At 37.2% G+C, this 16,049-nt stretch overlaps 1 protein-coding gene, 1 long non-coding RNA gene and 1 pseudogene across 2 annotated transcripts; all 3 read left to right on the top strand.

Annotated features, from left to right (window-relative positions):
* Window positions 1-709: 709 nt before the first annotated feature.
* LOC129379081 (radixin-like) lies at window positions 710-8,212 on the top strand (annotated as a pseudogene).
* A 3,466-nt stretch (window positions 8,213-11,678) lies between these two features.
* Window positions 11,679-12,891, top strand: LOC129379068 (uncharacterized). Its single transcript, XM_055059640.1, has 5 exons — window positions 11,679-11,766; window positions 11,926-12,237; window positions 12,318-12,459; window positions 12,604-12,640; window positions 12,727-12,891. Exons 1-5 carry the CDS (start codon window positions 11,700-11,702, stop codon window positions 12,814-12,816), a joined length of 648 nt encoding a protein of 215 aa, XP_054915615.1. The 5' UTR covers window positions 11,679-11,699; the 3' UTR covers window positions 12,817-12,891.
* Window positions 12,892-12,912: 21 nt separating this feature from the next.
* LOC129379069 (uncharacterized) lies at window positions 12,913-14,420 on the top strand. The gene is made up of 3 exons (XR_008608135.1): window positions 12,913-13,018; window positions 13,129-13,606; window positions 13,903-14,420. It is a non-coding gene; the product is annotated as an uncharacterized LOC129379069 (long non-coding RNA).
* The last annotated feature ends 1,629 nt before the right edge of the window (window positions 14,421-16,049 follow it).

The following is a 16,049-nucleotide window of genomic DNA, read 5'->3' as shown; positions in this document are numbered from 1 at the left end:
TTGTATTTCACATATATTTCGAGGATCTAAATAGTTTGCTTTACTTTGGTAAAGGAAATTTTTTTTGCTTTGAAATTCAGGATTAAACTATAAATTATACAAGAGAGATGCACTGGATGTTATAATCCTAATTACACTGACTGAACAATCAAAGTTGTGTTGCTTTTACATGTTTGAACAAGCTTATGAAGCTGTCTGTGTAATTTATGTTTGCTGCATTGGTGCAAAGTTATTTATGCCAAATAAAGGAACGTCTTAAGTCAACTCAGAGCTGCTTTTCTCTATCGAATCGGTATCAGCTGATGCCAAACCTCAGATTCTGGCATCAAAAGGGGGTAAAAAGTGGATCAGTGCATTCCTACATGATGCCGAAATTCAGCCTTACTGGAACGTTTTTGGGTCTCAACCACAGGTGTGTGCTCAAAAAGCTTGCAAATGCAATGAGGAGTAAATAGAAAGTCATTATTGCATAATTTTCATTTTCTCAATGAAGCCTTTGGATTTGTTGGACTAGAGATACAGCAGTCAGATGGCCAAAGATCTTAATCAGCCAATTTTCTCCTGGTAGATCAAGTACAGGAAATTTTTGTTGTTGTTTTTTTTTAATGAATTAAGAGCTCCCACTGTTTTTGGTCACTATACCACCCAGGAAAATCCTGATAAGTGTACCTTTGTCTAACAGTATAATCAAAGTAAATTACAGTTTTTATGTTTTATTTTTTGTGCAGATCAATGTCCGTGTGACCACCATGGATGCAGAGCTGGAGTTTGCCATCCAGCCTAACACCACAGGAAAACAACTTTTTGACCAGGTGATTCTCACTAAAGTAGCTAAACATGTCGTCATGTCTGCACTGCACTGAAAGTCCCACCGTGAGGAGAATTTCAAAATTTTGCTGTGGAAGATTTGACATGCACATTTTTGTCTTATTTTCCATTCCAGGTGGTAAAAACAGTAGGTCTGCGGGAAGTTTGGTTCTTTGGTCTGCAGTATGTGGACAGTAAAGGTTACGTCACCTGGCTAAAACTGAACACAAGGTCAGTTGTTGATTTTTTTTAATTTATTTATTTTTTGCTGCTGTTGGTTTGGTTAATCTCCACTTTAACAATCTGCAAAAGGCATTTCTGCATGTGTTTGAATTAAAATTTTGTCCAACTGATTCATGTGACTTGCTTAGTTGATGGATCACAATGTTGGTTATGTTTCCCAGGTGACCCAGCAAGACGTGAAAAAAGAAAACCCTCTGCAGTTCAAGTTCAGGGCCAAGTTCTTCCCAGAGGATGTTTCTGAGGAACTGATCCAAGAAATCACACAGAGACTCTTCTTCTTGCAGGTAAAAGGCTCTTTTTTTTTTTTTTTTTGGAAAGAAAAGTAAACATTTGTATAATTCCAAAATCTGGACACAGAATCGCTAATGTGCAATTATTTTCTTTTCTTTTTCAGGTCAAAGAGGCCAACGATGAGAACTACTGTCCTCCAGAGACGGCCGTGTTGCTGGCTTCATATGCTGTCCAGGCCAAGTATGGAGACTACAACAAAGACGTCCATAAGGCCGGATACCTGACCCATGACAGACTACTGCCTCAGAGGTATGTGAACGCAATAGACCCTGCTTTCCACCAGACGGCACAAAGTTGTGCAGAAATGTGAAGTGGAAGGACAAGAATACATTCATTTTTCAAAGTTTTCACAAAAAAAAAAAAAAACAACCCAGAAATGTGTTGTTTGCATTTGAATTCTTAGCGTTATTGCTTAAAATAAAATGAAGGTACCTTGAGGTTTTTGTCTGTCATGTGATAAAAACAGAAAAAGTTCAGACTGCTTTGTGACGTCTGGAGCAACCTGCTCTCTTCCTTGAGAAAGTGACCCTTTTGTTGAGAGAGGAAAATCAACTGTTTTTCATTCCCTGTTGAAGTACTGTATTATTTCCTCCAGAGGAAGCAATTTTAGGCTATTTGACATTCCTTCAGGTGAACGTCACTGTCTGTGTGTTTTCCCAGAGTTCTGGAGCAGCACAAGCTGACGAAGGAGCAATGGGAGGACAGGATACAGACCTGGCATGAGGAGCACAAAGGAATGCTCAGGTAGCTGTTAACATTTTATGTCATTATGTGCTTAGATTTGTCATTTAATGTTAGAAATCACTGGGTTAAATGTGATAAAACACCATATAATTTCACCATGTTTGATTTCACTTTCTTCTCCAATTTGCATTTGATAAAACAGTCAAATATATTCTGTTTTACAAGAAAAAGCTTTGTTCTGATAGTTTTAAAATCATTTCTCTTGTTTTGTTTATTTTTGTAGAGAAGATTCTATGATGGAGTACCTAAAAATTGCTCAAGACCTGGAAATGTACGGAGTGAACTACTTTGAGATCAAAAATAAGAAGGGCACACAGCTGTGGCTGGGCGTGGATGCTCTGGGTCTCAACATCTATGAACATGAGGACAAGTAAGGGATTCGCACTGAAGTTCTCAAGCCTAGAACTGAAACACACATCTGATAACTAATAGGATTCCTACACAGTTTGAATTTCATTTAAATATTTTTACAGGTTTAGGGATTAAAGATGTGACCTTTTTAGAGATGACAGTTTGGATATGCAAAGATGTTTTCAGTCTATATTCAGTATGTATTCTGTATTCATAGCCTGATCCCAATGAATATTTACTTATTTATTTGTACTATAAAGAATAAAAAATGATATTTTTAAGCTATAAACCTGTAATTATGCAAAGACTGCATTAGCTGGAAGCTCATATCCTAATGTCTCAGTCGTAACAGTTGGTGGAGGTTTGTCAATGTGTGTCATCATAACGAAGTCTATGGTGTAACCTTAAACCTGAAGGTGCAGAGTTACAGATATTGTTAGAAGGTGGAAGGAGGAAAAACTCCCATCTTTTTATTGTTCAAGGGGTTTTCCTATTCTGGTGAATCAGGTTTATTTTTCACTGTTTGGAAATAGAGAATGGATTTAATAACTGATCTTATGCAGATTCCTTTGTAGGAATCTGCATCGTTATCAAAGATTACAGCTTTCGTTCCTTATCAAAACATGAGAAATGAACAAGAAATAAAGGGTCCCGATGTACCAGGCAGCCTGTAATTCTTGATTATCTGAACCACATCTCAGGCTAAATCCACCCATGATGGGTGTTGGTGTAATTGTTTTTATAAAAACTCAAAATTAACCTCCAGTCCCAATTCTGCTGTTTCCTCTCTTTCAGATTGTCACCAAAGATCGGCTTCCCCTGGAGCGAGATCAGAAACATCTCATTTAATGACAAGAAGTTTGTGATCAAGCCTATTGACAAAAAAGCGCCTGTGAGTAAAATGATCATCAGAAACCTGAGGCGTCAACCAGTGCAAGTTCTTTAAAGAAAAGTGTATGCTTTTACTCTCAATTTTTCCAGGACTTTGTGTTTTATGCTCCGCGACTGCGCATCAATAAGCGTATTTTGGCGTTGTGTATGGGTAACCACGAGTTGTACATGAGGAGAAGAAAGCCAGACACCATTGAAGTGCAGCAGATGAAGGCCCAAGCCCGGGAAGAAAGCACCACAAGCAGATGGAAAGGTAGGAACGCTGTCAGTAACATGCTTTAGAAAACACTGAACAGACTGAAAAAAATGACCTCACAGAGATTAAATACACAACTAAATGTCCCCATCAAGTAAAAACTAAAAACATAACATGTTATAACTTGAAATTGATTGTATGAAAAATTTTAAACCTGGAGTGAAACTTTTACCATCATCCAAGATTTACTGCAGCTGTGTGTCAACTGGAGTTATAGTCCCTAATGACACGTGTTTCTTTATTTGTTCAAATCATTTTACAAAGACCCCTAAAGAAAACAAGCATTTGTCGTAATTCTAAATGTTCTCAGGGCCCAGTTGGAGAATGAAAAGAAGAAGCGAGAGCTTGCCGAGAAGGAGAAGGAAAGAATAGAGCGAGAGAAGGAAGAGCTCATGGAGAGGCTGCGGCAGATCGAGGAGCAGACCATGAAGGCTCAGAGAGGTACCCAAACTCCTCTGTTCTCTCCATCCATCATGTTTGCTGCAATTGCACCATTGGTTTTAACCAACTTAAACCTGCGTCTGTGTCCTCTGTTAGAGCTTGAAGAACAGACTCGCCGGGCCATGGAGTTGGAGCAGGAAAGACAGAAAGCACGAGAGGAGGCCGAGAAGCTGGAGAGGGAGAGACAAGCAGCTGAAGAGGCCAAGGCAGAGTTGGCCAAGCAGGCAGCAGACCAGCAGAAGACTCAAGAGCAACTGGTGTGTTTTTGGCTTTTGGCGCGTTTGAAACTTTTTTGCATTTGCGCTCAGTATCTGTAACACGGCCTGTTTCTGGTGTCCCAGGCCGCCGAGCTGGCAGAGTTCACAGCAAAGATTGCTCTCCTGGAGGAAGCTAAGAGGAAGAAGGAGGATGAGGCCACCGAGTGGCAGCACAAGGTACTGCAGTTGTCATTACTTGCAGAGAATGTAATAACTGAACAAGTGTTAAAAGTGTCGGGTGTGCAAGACATAATTCTGTATCACTCCTTTCTTTTATTTTTGTCTTTTTCAAATGTGATGTTCGCTCAGGATGTTGATTCCATATTTCAAAGTCAGTTTTAACTCTTGAGAAGCAGTGATAGAAACTGACATCCACCAACTGTACGATCCACTGAACAACTTAATAAAAAACTAATCTAAAACAAAGTAAAGCTCAATACATAAAGGTTTCTTATTTAACGATGATGGAGGAAGAAAAGGAGTAGAATGTAAACATCACTGATAAAAAAAAAAAGTCTCCAAATCCAGCTGCCTGGAGTGTTGGACTTGCCTCTAAGGCCGTGTCAATTTTTATTATGGCAGATGTTGTTTTCAGATGACAAGTTTGCTTGTAATGTACGAGTGTAACTAGTACTCTGGCTCATGTATGCATTTCTTTATCAGCGAATGTTACTCTAACCAATTTAGTCGTTGTCGTCTCTCGTAATCGCCAAAATCAAAACAAATCTCCAGTCAGTTCTTAATCGGTGTTTTTACTGATTCAAGTAAAAGGAGGGATAAAATGTTGTTTTTCTTCTGATTAAAACGTACCGAAAACCAAACCGCGACATTAAAACTAAGGTATGTACCTTGCCTTTATTTTTGTGTACTGTTACACCCCTAATATCCTTCACTTTTTCCCCCACTTGTTCGTCGGTTTATCCATGTGGTTTGTGCATCTAATTATTAATTATTCTGTCCACCCATCAGTTAGATGGTCCGTTCACAGATTTAACTTTTGATTCATTATTTTATCTACCCGTCAGTTAATCTGTCTATTTTATTATTTTTGTGCGTGTTTGTCTTTTCTGTCTCTGTCCATCCATGTGGAACATATGAAAAACAATCTGAAAATTTGACTTCAAAAGCCTTTTTAACCAACTTAAAGGCATCAGAATCTTAACTTGGCTCCACATTTTAAAATCTTTTTAGCCTTTTGATGAGTTTTTATCCCGCATAGACACTGTGACGTTAATAATCTGGTTATTAAAAGGTTAGCATGTATGTTTGTGACGGCAAACTTTCACGGCGCCAAGCCCAGGTACAAAAGCCCTGTGGGTCTCCGTCTCAGTGTCCGTTTCGTCCTCTGTCCGCCTGCAGGCTCTGTCTGCTCAGGAGGACCTGGAGAAGACCAAGGAGGAGCTGAAGACGGCTGTGATCCCCGCGCCCGCTCACCCGGGCGGCGACGGCGAGCACGACGAGCAGGACGAGAACCACGCCGAGGCCAGCGCCGAGCTGTCCAACGAGGGCGTCTGCCAGCTGGACCTCCGCAGCGAAGAGGCTCGCATCACCGAAGCGCAGAAGAACGAACGGGTCAAGAAGCAGCTGCAGGTGAGAAGCGCCGACGAGAGGATTCAGAGGTGGTTTCTGAGGAAGGTGGCGTCTGGCTTCGTGAGCCGAACGTTTTTCTAAAACCACTTTTTACATTCGGTCTGGAATACATTTCAGTTAAGCTGCTACAATCAAAACAAAAAAACTACTTATTAAAGGTGCATTAAACAAGGACATTTACATCCCACAAAAACAAATAACAACAAGACTATATTATTTTCTAACAGCAGTTTTGTAACAAAGAAGAAACGCGGGCCAAGCAATGGCAAATAAGGGTAAGACAAAGGCACACTTGTTTGTCCGTTCGTCTCCATCAACCTGCCCTCAGCAGGAGCTGTGCTGGCTTAGACTGTAGCCCAGCTTCAATCAGACCCCCAGAAAATCTGTCTCCTCTTTCATGTTTATTCAGATACAGCTGAATCCAGATGTCTGCAATTAAACAATCAACGTCCCAGTTGTTTTTGCTCAACCTTAATGTTTCTAAGTGTTTTCATAAATTTATCCCATGCCTCATCAACCCCGGCTTCCTCTCGTCTCTCCCGTCCAGACTTTGAGCTCGGAGCTGGCCGACGCCCGAGACGAGACCAAGAAGACGCAGAACGACGTGCTGCACGCCGAGAACGTCAAACAGGGCCGAGACAAGTACAAAACGCTGCGGCAAATCCGGCAGGGCAACACAAAGCAGCGCATTGACGAGTTTGAGTCCATGTGAAGGTGGAGCCGCCTCGTTTCCCTCTACCTGCCCAGGCAATCTGGTTAAATTGCTCATCGGACATTGCCAAAGCTTATTGAGATAGAGCCGCTCTGAACTAGATATTCATCGCCAGAGCCAGTCATCATTAATCCTAAAATGTTTTGGGAAAGAGTAACTGTAAAACCAAAAGCTAGGTTTTATTTTGTACTGAATCAACCTGGCCATAGAAAGCTATTTTGTAATTTTTTTTTTGGTCGTTGTTGTTCCTGTTTTCTTTAACCCATGTATGCAAAGCTTTAGTCGGATCCCTTTCTTTTCTGCTTTAGTTTCTCGCTTGTTTTATCAACGATTTGGGGATAAACCAGATCATATCAGCGTTTGGAGAGCTTCTGTTACATCATGTCAAAACATATCAAATATTAGAGCTGAGGTTACTTAACTATGTCTTTTCAGTTCAAACTATGATTTAATATTTAGAGGTTTATGTGGAAGAAACGGAGCGGCAGTATTTTTTTTTTCTTTTTTATGGCTGGCTCACCAAAAACCAGCTGTATTTTTGAGATTTTAAAAGAAATCTTTTCTGTGAATCAGAAGCGAACAAAGAGCCTCTTGTCAAGTAGCAAGTTTGGACAATTGAATGTAGCAAAGATTACAAAGGGAATTTTTTTTTTTATATATATATATATAAATATATGTATTCATAGCAGTAACTAATCAGCTTGTGCCACTCAGCTGTCGCCCTCAAGTTTAAAAGTATTATTAAAGATAAGCTAAATGGTTCGGTCGTAGTGATGCCGTGTGGGTTTCTCGTGTGTTTTGGGCTGTCCAGTTGAGTCCCAGTGTTTCATTCCCAGTCACCGTCGATGGTTTTCTCTGCCTACCAGCTCACAAAGGAACCAAGGGAGTCAAAGGACACGCAGTCGGATTGGTTCGGTGGTTTTTAAGGCGCGGAAGCTGAGACTCGGCACCTCTCTGACTGGAGGGCTTATGAAAACATCGGTCCCAAGGCGGGACGCATCTCTACCTCAGCAATTAAAGCAGTGGTGACTGAAAGTCAAACACTTGGGATGCGTCCTCCCCTCCCTGCCTTTATGTAAAAGAAATAAACTCGTAATATTTGTTAAAATTACAAAGTTCCTTCCCCTAAAATCCATTAATTCAGATTTAGCACAATAGTGGAATATAGTTTTCAATAATAGTTTTATTTTTGCTATACCTGTTAGCTGCTTTTTGTGTTAGACTTCTGCATCCTCTAGTGTGTTTTTTGCCACAGCAGGTGGAAAGAAATGATCTTGTGCTTCCAGCGCCTGGGGAAAAAAAAACGAAAAACAAAACAGGAACTGGAAAACCAGCAGCCAGGCGGCGTTTCAGTTGCCGGCTCCACCAAACGGGGAAACGCTTGCCGACATGTCCGCCCATGCTCTCAAACTCTGCGTGTCCGAGCCGTGAAATCTTCAGGTTGACATCAAGACGCTGACGATGTTGGCTCTGGCAGCAGCTGTCACTTTTTGATAAGATTTATATTCTTTTGTTCCCCCATCTTTTATTTCTGATGTTCATTAGTTTGTACTGTTTAAGTTAGAGGTCACAGGTGGATCCTGATCCTCCTCTTTGGCTCACAAATAAAAGTTTTGCATTTTAAACTTGTTTTTGTTTGTATTCTTTAAAACACAAACATCACATTTCTCCCCGGTCCTTCAATGGACCCCCCACCCTACGCTCCTCCTACTCTGACCCCCGACGCTGGTCATGATGATTCTGACCTGGTTTTGCTCGGATTCCTGAGAAAACTGGGTTTTTTTATTCAAAATGCTTGTAGATAATTTAGAGAAATATTTTACTCTGTGAAGATTATTTTGTTAAATTAGGAGATTAGTGTACCAAAAACATGTTTTGGGTTTAATTTTTGTTTTATTTTTCATGTTTTTAAATCCTCCAAACATTTTGATTAGATGTTTGATTTTATTCTGAAGTTAAAATATGCAAATATTTAGTTTATTTTTCCTTTGGTTCTTTTAAAAAAATTTATTTTCTGACATTTTAAAAACTAGTAAGAGTCTGGAAACTGTTTTTTTCCCTGTACTTTGTTTTCTGTTACATTTTTCATAGGTGGAAATAGGAACATAGTATCTAGGTGATGAATTTGCACAATATCTGCCACAGTTTTGTTATTTTTCTTGATGCACTCTGTGCCTTTTCATTCCTCAAACTTCAGATTATTCAAACTTTATTTGTATTTTTTTAGATAATTGTAATTGTTTGCCAGCGAGCAAACAATGAGGTAACCTACAGCCTGGAGATTTTTTGTTTCTTAAAAATTTCAGGAAGAAGAACTGATGACCGTAGTGAAGGTTGTGGATTTTCTTAAATCCACCTGGGTCCTCACCAGCCACTGGCTAGAAGTTCACTGGGAAATCGAATCGCCCAGAATCCCACCAAGGGGATTCCAACAAAGTATCCCTGAAAAAATAGGGATACCACCGACGGCCCACTCAGTAGGTGGTCTACCCAGCTGAGGCAGCATGGAGAACATGGTCGGGATGGAACATCGCCGCAGAACAACACCCACGTGGATTAAGGATGCCGTACTTCATAACCCATAACTCTCCTGATGTTGAGATTGAGAATGATTTTTATTTATTTCCAATAGACTTGTTTCCTAATAATAATCCCTCAGATGAAGTTTGGAGCCAGTCTGCAGTGACTCTTCCTTCTGCTTTGACTGCTGCAGGTTTCTTGGTTGTCATATTTTCAGTTATTCTGGGATTTATCTGCAGAAGACGTCCACAACGGTGAGAAACTAATTCAATATTCATAATTTCTTTTACTTCAATTCAAGCTTTATAACTGAAGCTCCAGATTTCAAAGTTCACTTACGATCTTTATCTGCATCTTCAATATGATTGTTTTATTTTGAATCTAAACTTTTGTATCTTTGAACATATTTTCTTAAACTTTACCTCCAGATGTTATATTAAACTTTCATGTAAATGTGGAGTTTATTTCAGTTTTAAAGAGCTGAAACATCTGGATCGTCTGCAGAAGGAGAGACGGCCACTGTAGTGAGTAAATATCCTTATTTTTTAAGTAACTATTTTCAGATTGTCACAAAAAAGACAAGAAAATACAGGAAGAACATGTTTTCCTTTAATTCTGTAAAAAACTGTCTTAAAACTTTACCTCTAATTTTAGATTTTACATCCATTCATCTAGTGGTGCTTTTTATGACATCCAATACAACTAGTTACATTACAATCACTAGATGGCACAAAACTTACTTTCCTGAATACTTAAATAGTGAGTGTATTAACATAATCGATAGTCAGAAACGTCATTTCCTGTCAACATCATATTTAACTGGAGGAAGTTTCTGATTAATTCTGTTTCTATAAACAGATTGTTTCAGCTCCAATAAAGGAGCAGTGACAGAAATCCAAAAATATTTATATTGCATGTGCTTTTACAGAATGACCACAAGATGGCACTGTTGCGCTAAGGGAGAGAATCTGTTAATTTAGGAACTAAACTGCACTGTATGCAAACACTGATCTTTGCATTTAAGCAACAATTCAAAAGTGAAGAAGGAAAAAAAATTGATAAGAACTAAATGATTAATGTATCTATTTACTCCTGTCTTTTATTAAACAGTTCTTCAAACGTCTTTTCCCAACAGAGACATTAAATTATGTTTCACTTGACTTTGGCCTTTTGCATGAAGGTTCTTATTACAATTTTTTTGTCTTTTATTGTTCAGGATGAACTGTACTCAAGTCTCCCACAACAAACCAGAGACATTTATCAAACTGTCTCCTTTGGTCACCATCAGTATAAATCAGAAACAAATGTCACTGACGGGCTGGGAAACATTTATGAAAAAATTTTGAATTAAAGATCTGTCTTGATGAATGCAACAGGATTTCCTCGTTATGTTGTACTTCACAACCTTTCTGTTGGTTTGCATGTTGAACTTTAACACAAAAAATCATTTAGTTTTTGGGCATTTTTACTTATTTCTACTTGATTTTGCTTTTATGTCATGTTTCTGACATATCTGGTGTGTTTTTTTTTCTGTAAACAGCTCCCACATTTTTATTTTAAAAATGATATATTAGGAAATCTACTCCACCTTTGAAAATGATGGCCACTGTTTCACCTGTATAGCACAATAATTTACAATAGGATCTGATTTCTGTTTCTACATGGAAGGATATAATTTTATGTTTGATGGAAGATTAAAATAAAAACAGTCACTGAATATCCATGAACATTTTTGTTTTATTGCTACTTAAAAGTGATGCCACAATGCAAGCCTTTCTATTGTTTTAGTGTTGTTGTCTGTATAATTTGATTCTGGCTGTCGCTGAGCAAAAACCTTAATATCAAGATGTTAAGAATTTACTGTCATACAGTAAATAGTGATATTTCTGATAACATCTGCAGTTGTGATAAACATTCAAGGAAAAATATATGTACTTATAAACATTTCAAAATGAAAGGAGAACAAATGTATTAACTTTTTGTATTAACCAGCAGTTCTAATGCATTTGTATCTGTGCATCTTTGCAGTGAGATTCGTCTCTCGGATGTTTGTTGCATTTTTCTGTCTGGTTGCCAATATGTTGGTGTAAAAGTGTTGCATTAAGGAGCAATGAGGGACAAACCCTACATAAAGCTGTAGCATGACCTTTCATCTTTTTGCAGCTCACATTCAAGCTTATAAATGTGTGAAGACCACAAAGCAAACATGACATTTAGATCTCCTAACCCCACATTGTTGCAGAAAACAAGCAGGAAATCCTGCCGAGCATCATAGAATGCTGACAAAGCTTTAATCTCAGATGTTAAGAGTACTGGAAAATATAATCATGGATAATAGTTGATTGTTTTGTTTTCAATCAGACTCACTCTTATTTGAGTTGGGCAGAGATAATTCCTGTTTGTGTGGTCTGTTGTTTCAAAGAGAAGTCATCATGCAGGTGCATTTCCTTTAAAAGAAAAAAAAAGAGAGTCACATCCTTTTGTGCTGGTTTGAGAGATGAGCGTTTGTGGTTTGTGTCGCCCAAAAGTTTTAAAGGACAGTTCAGACGTCCTCGGTTCAGTGCAGCAGCAGATTTGGATGAAATAAGCAGGTTAGATGGATGCAGTGAGATTCAGCATTTTACTGCTTCTACTGTGGTTTGGCTGCCGACTGGACTCTACAGGTAACGTAAAAATTGAATTGCTTTGAATTTAATTTTGAGGTTTTTTATCAATCGGGGGCTTTCACTTTTTCTTTAACTGTACTTTGATCTGACTTACTTTAGATTCCACTGCTTCATAGATGAGACAGTTTGTCATTCATTGTTCTTTTTTGTTTGCAGCACCTCTTGTAAAAACTATCGGAAAAGAATCAGATTTTACTCCAATCTGCACCTATGAAACGTCAAACATCATCATGATAATTGTGTGTAAAATCAGAACAGAGAGGAACAATAGAGAGGAGTGCAATCTGCTGTATCAGGATGGAGGTGACTTTGTTCATGAGTGTGACTCCAGATTCTCACTAAAAACCAGGAATCAAACTGTGTTTCTGCACCTGACCAGTTTAACAGCAGCTGATAGTGGGAACTACTCCTGTCAGTGTTCAAATCTTAATGGAACGAATTTTCTCCATCTCTGCATCACAGTTAATGGTGAGTGGATCTATACAAATGTTACGTCAAACTCATATGAACCATATATTCTCTAACAATGTTTGTTTTATTTACAATAGAATCAAATCCTAATAATTCATCAGATGAAGTTTGGAGCCAGTCTGCAGCAGTGACTCTTCCTTCTGCTTTGACTGCTGCAGTTCTCCTAATGATCAAGGTTTCTGTTATTCTGGGATTTATCTACAGAAGACGTTCACATCGGTGAGAAACATGCAATATTTTTTCTTTTATTTACACTTAGGCTTATCAACATAAGCAATATTTAAATTAAAAAAAAAGTACCTTATCTGTAAAAATATAAATCAATCAAACAAGTCAATGTTGCACTAATTTATTTCCCCACAGAAAGCAAATGGAGTCATGCATTCGTCATGGAGAGGAAGTAATTTATATTTAAAAAATTCATGCATTATTTTATTTACACATGCAGATTTTTAGGGTAATTGTACAACATGTTTTGTTCTGCAGGACTTGACTGAAATTGAGCCGTACAGCTCCTACACTCAGAAGGAAAATTCTCTTTATTCAACAGCCATTATTGCACAGCTGTCAAATTAATTCTGACTCTACAAATGTTTAACAAATTTACCATCATAATCCTTGGGATTTTTTTTTATCTGGCGTATGTCACATCATTTCAGTTGAGACTCTCTGTTCAGAGCAGCAGCAGATGTTGCATCGATAAGCAGGTCAGATGGACGCAGTGAGAATCAACCTTTTACTGCTTCTGCTTTTTTTGCATGATGTCTGGACTCTGAAGGTAACGTTATGTTGAATATTCTTTGAAATGGATTACATCTGTTCTAGTTTTTAAAAGATTCCAATATTACAGCAATCAGTTTCTTATTCATTGTTCTTTCCTGCTTTCAGTGACTCTTGTGAAAACAATCGGGAAAGAATCAGATTTCACTCCAATCTGCACCAACAAAACATCAAACATCATATTGATCATTTGTAAAATCAGAACAGAGAGGAACAATAGAGAGGAGTGCAGTCTGCTCAGTGTGACTCCAGATTCTCACTAAAAACCACACTGTAACAAATTGCTGTAAAAAAACGGCCAAAACTGAACAGTATCATACTGTTTCTATTGAAAACGGTACTGCACCGTGAAAAACAATGCATTCTGGGCAATTATTACTGTTTTTAATAAAATACTGTAGTATACTGTGAGTAGCATTGCATTTTGGGAATGATGTTAGATTCAACGGTAAGGAGGCTCTCTTTAAACAGAACGCTGCTGTATTTCTGAAGAAGACATGTTGTGGTGACATGTGGAAGCAACCTCTAGAACTTTCTTTACAAGGACTATCCATTTGAATCCTGCATTTTATGAGCCAATCCTAAGGTAAGTTATTTTTGATGATTCATATTTACAAATATTGACATGTTTGGAAGCTCTTTTTCTTTCTTTTGTGTAATTTGACTTGAATTGCTATGATTAGCTGCTAAAGTGAAATTGGTGAATGGATAGCAACTGGGAATTTGGAGTTTCACAGAGTTGACTTGGCAGAAAACTGTTTAAATGTTATGCTGGTGTCTCTTTATTAACTCTTAACATTCAAAAGTTTGTCTTCACCTAGCATACATTAAACCCTGACTCCTTAAGCATCATATGCTAATCTGAAATTACTGCATTTTCAGGCGCTTTCTTGATATCAACCCGGACCAAGGCCAGCTGTAGCAAGATCATCTCCAAGAGGACAGGGAAAACTTTTCAAAAGAAGTCGGTCACTGTCATCCCCGTGTTTCAACTCTGCTGAAAAACCTCATGGACTTTGAGTGGAATTTCATAGTGAGAACTTTCTAACCAAGCTATAGATATTGTTGCCCCTCCACGCAAAAACAAACAAGAAACTCTACAGACATGAAGGCAACTTATGTCTGTAGACATAAGTTGCCTTCCTACACTGAACAGGAGTGTTCTTGAGAGATTTTTTTTTTATTTAAAGGTCAGCATAATCTGAAGACATCTCTTTTAATTAAGAGCATAAATTTTGTTAAGGCTCCCACTTTCTGTTCTTCAGATGTAATTTTGACTGTACAGGCACCATGTTTAACTTATCTTGGCAGTGTGTTGTCTAATATTGTTTCATTGTTTTATCATTTGAAGTTGGAGCTCTGATTTTGCCCTAAAGGAAATTCAAGTCTAAATGTTTCATTTAAATTTTTATCAAACTAAAATTTGCAATGTTTTTCTATGCTTTAGATTGAAAGTTAAATGTTTATGTTGCATCATATTGTTCCTCACTTGCACAAAAAGTAGTATTTTGTATTGAAAAAGTAGTGTGCTGAGTTGTACAATACATTATTTCCATTATTTATTTCATACTTATTTTATTTCAGACTAATCAAAAGGCCGCAATTCATGCTTTATTCAAATACTCTTTAAATCAGTTAAAAAAATTATTTCACAAAATAGATGGTGATTTTCTTACTGTTTTTCCAGAATATGACTTACTTTGGACAGTTTACCCTCAACATTCTTGTAGAAAAGGTTTAGGTCTAAGGCACACATACATTGTTTCAAAACCTTCTTTATTATGTGGCCCACTAAAGACTGTGTATGAGTCAATGTTTGAGTTGTTCTTTTTTTCCCAAATAAATGTTTGACATAATGGAACTTACATTTTCTAAGTGTTTTTTTCATGTTTCTATTTTATATTGGAAATTTACAGTAGTAAGCTGTATGTGGATTCAACACTGCTGCCAGTAGTCTACTGTAAATCTGATAAAAATAGCAATGTGCTGTAATCAAAAGATTTCTTTTGTGACGGTAATATACTGTAAAGTTGATTACAGGAAGGGTACTGTATAATTAACAGTATAATGCTGGCAACCCTGCTGCCAGCATTATACTGTAAAAATACAGGGCAATTTGTTACAGTGCAGGAATCAAACTGTTTCTGCACCTGACCAGTTTAACAGCAGCTGATAGCGGGAACTACTCCTGTCAGTGTTCAAATCTTGATTCAGCATATTTTCTCAATCTCAGAATCACAGTTAATGGTGAGTGAACCTCTATAAATGTTATGTCAAACTCATATGAACCATATATTCTCTAACAATGTTTGTATTATTTCCAATAGAATCAAATCCTGATAATAATCCAGCAGATGAAGTTTGGAGCCAGTCTGCAGCAGTGACTCTTCCTTCTGCTTTGACTGCTGCAGTTCTCCTAATTATCAAGGTTTCAGTTATTCTGGGATTTATATACAGATATTTACTATTAAATAGTTATGAACTATTTAACAGTAAATATCTGTTATTTACTGTTATTTAAATATTTACTGTTATTTATTTAACAGTAAATAGTTATTTAATATTTACTGCGAGTAAATAGTAAATAACTATTTACTATTTACAGTAAATATTTACTATTTACTGTAAATAGTTATTAACAGTAAATAGTTAACTATTTACTGTTATTATAGTAAATAACAGTAAATAGTTATTTACTGTTAAATAGTCAATAGTAATTTACTGTTAAATAACTAAATAAGTAAATATTTAACAGTAAATAGTTATTTACTGTAACTATTGTTGCGTTGTTGTTGTTTTCAGCAGCTGCTAACAACAACAATGCAGAAAAAATCATATTGATCTTTGACAAAACTTAGTAGTTTTATCAAAGATCAATATGATTATTTCTAATGATTATTTTCTAATGATTATTTTCTAATGATTATTTTCTAATGATTATTTTATAATAATCATTTTATAATGATTATTTTATAATGATTGTTTTCTAATGATTATTTTATAATGATTATTTTCTAATGATTATTTTA

Source organism: Poeciliopsis prolifica, unplaced genomic scaffold (assembly GCF_027474105.1).
Source record: "Poeciliopsis prolifica strain line A6 unplaced genomic scaffold, Auburn_PproV2 SCAFFOLD055, whole genome shotgun sequence".
In the NCBI taxonomy this organism is placed as follows: Eukaryota; Metazoa; Chordata; class Actinopteri; order Cyprinodontiformes; family Poeciliidae; genus Poeciliopsis; species Poeciliopsis prolifica.
The sequence above is the reverse complement of the archived record's forward strand: the minus strand, read 5'-3'. Positions and strand labels throughout refer to the sequence as shown.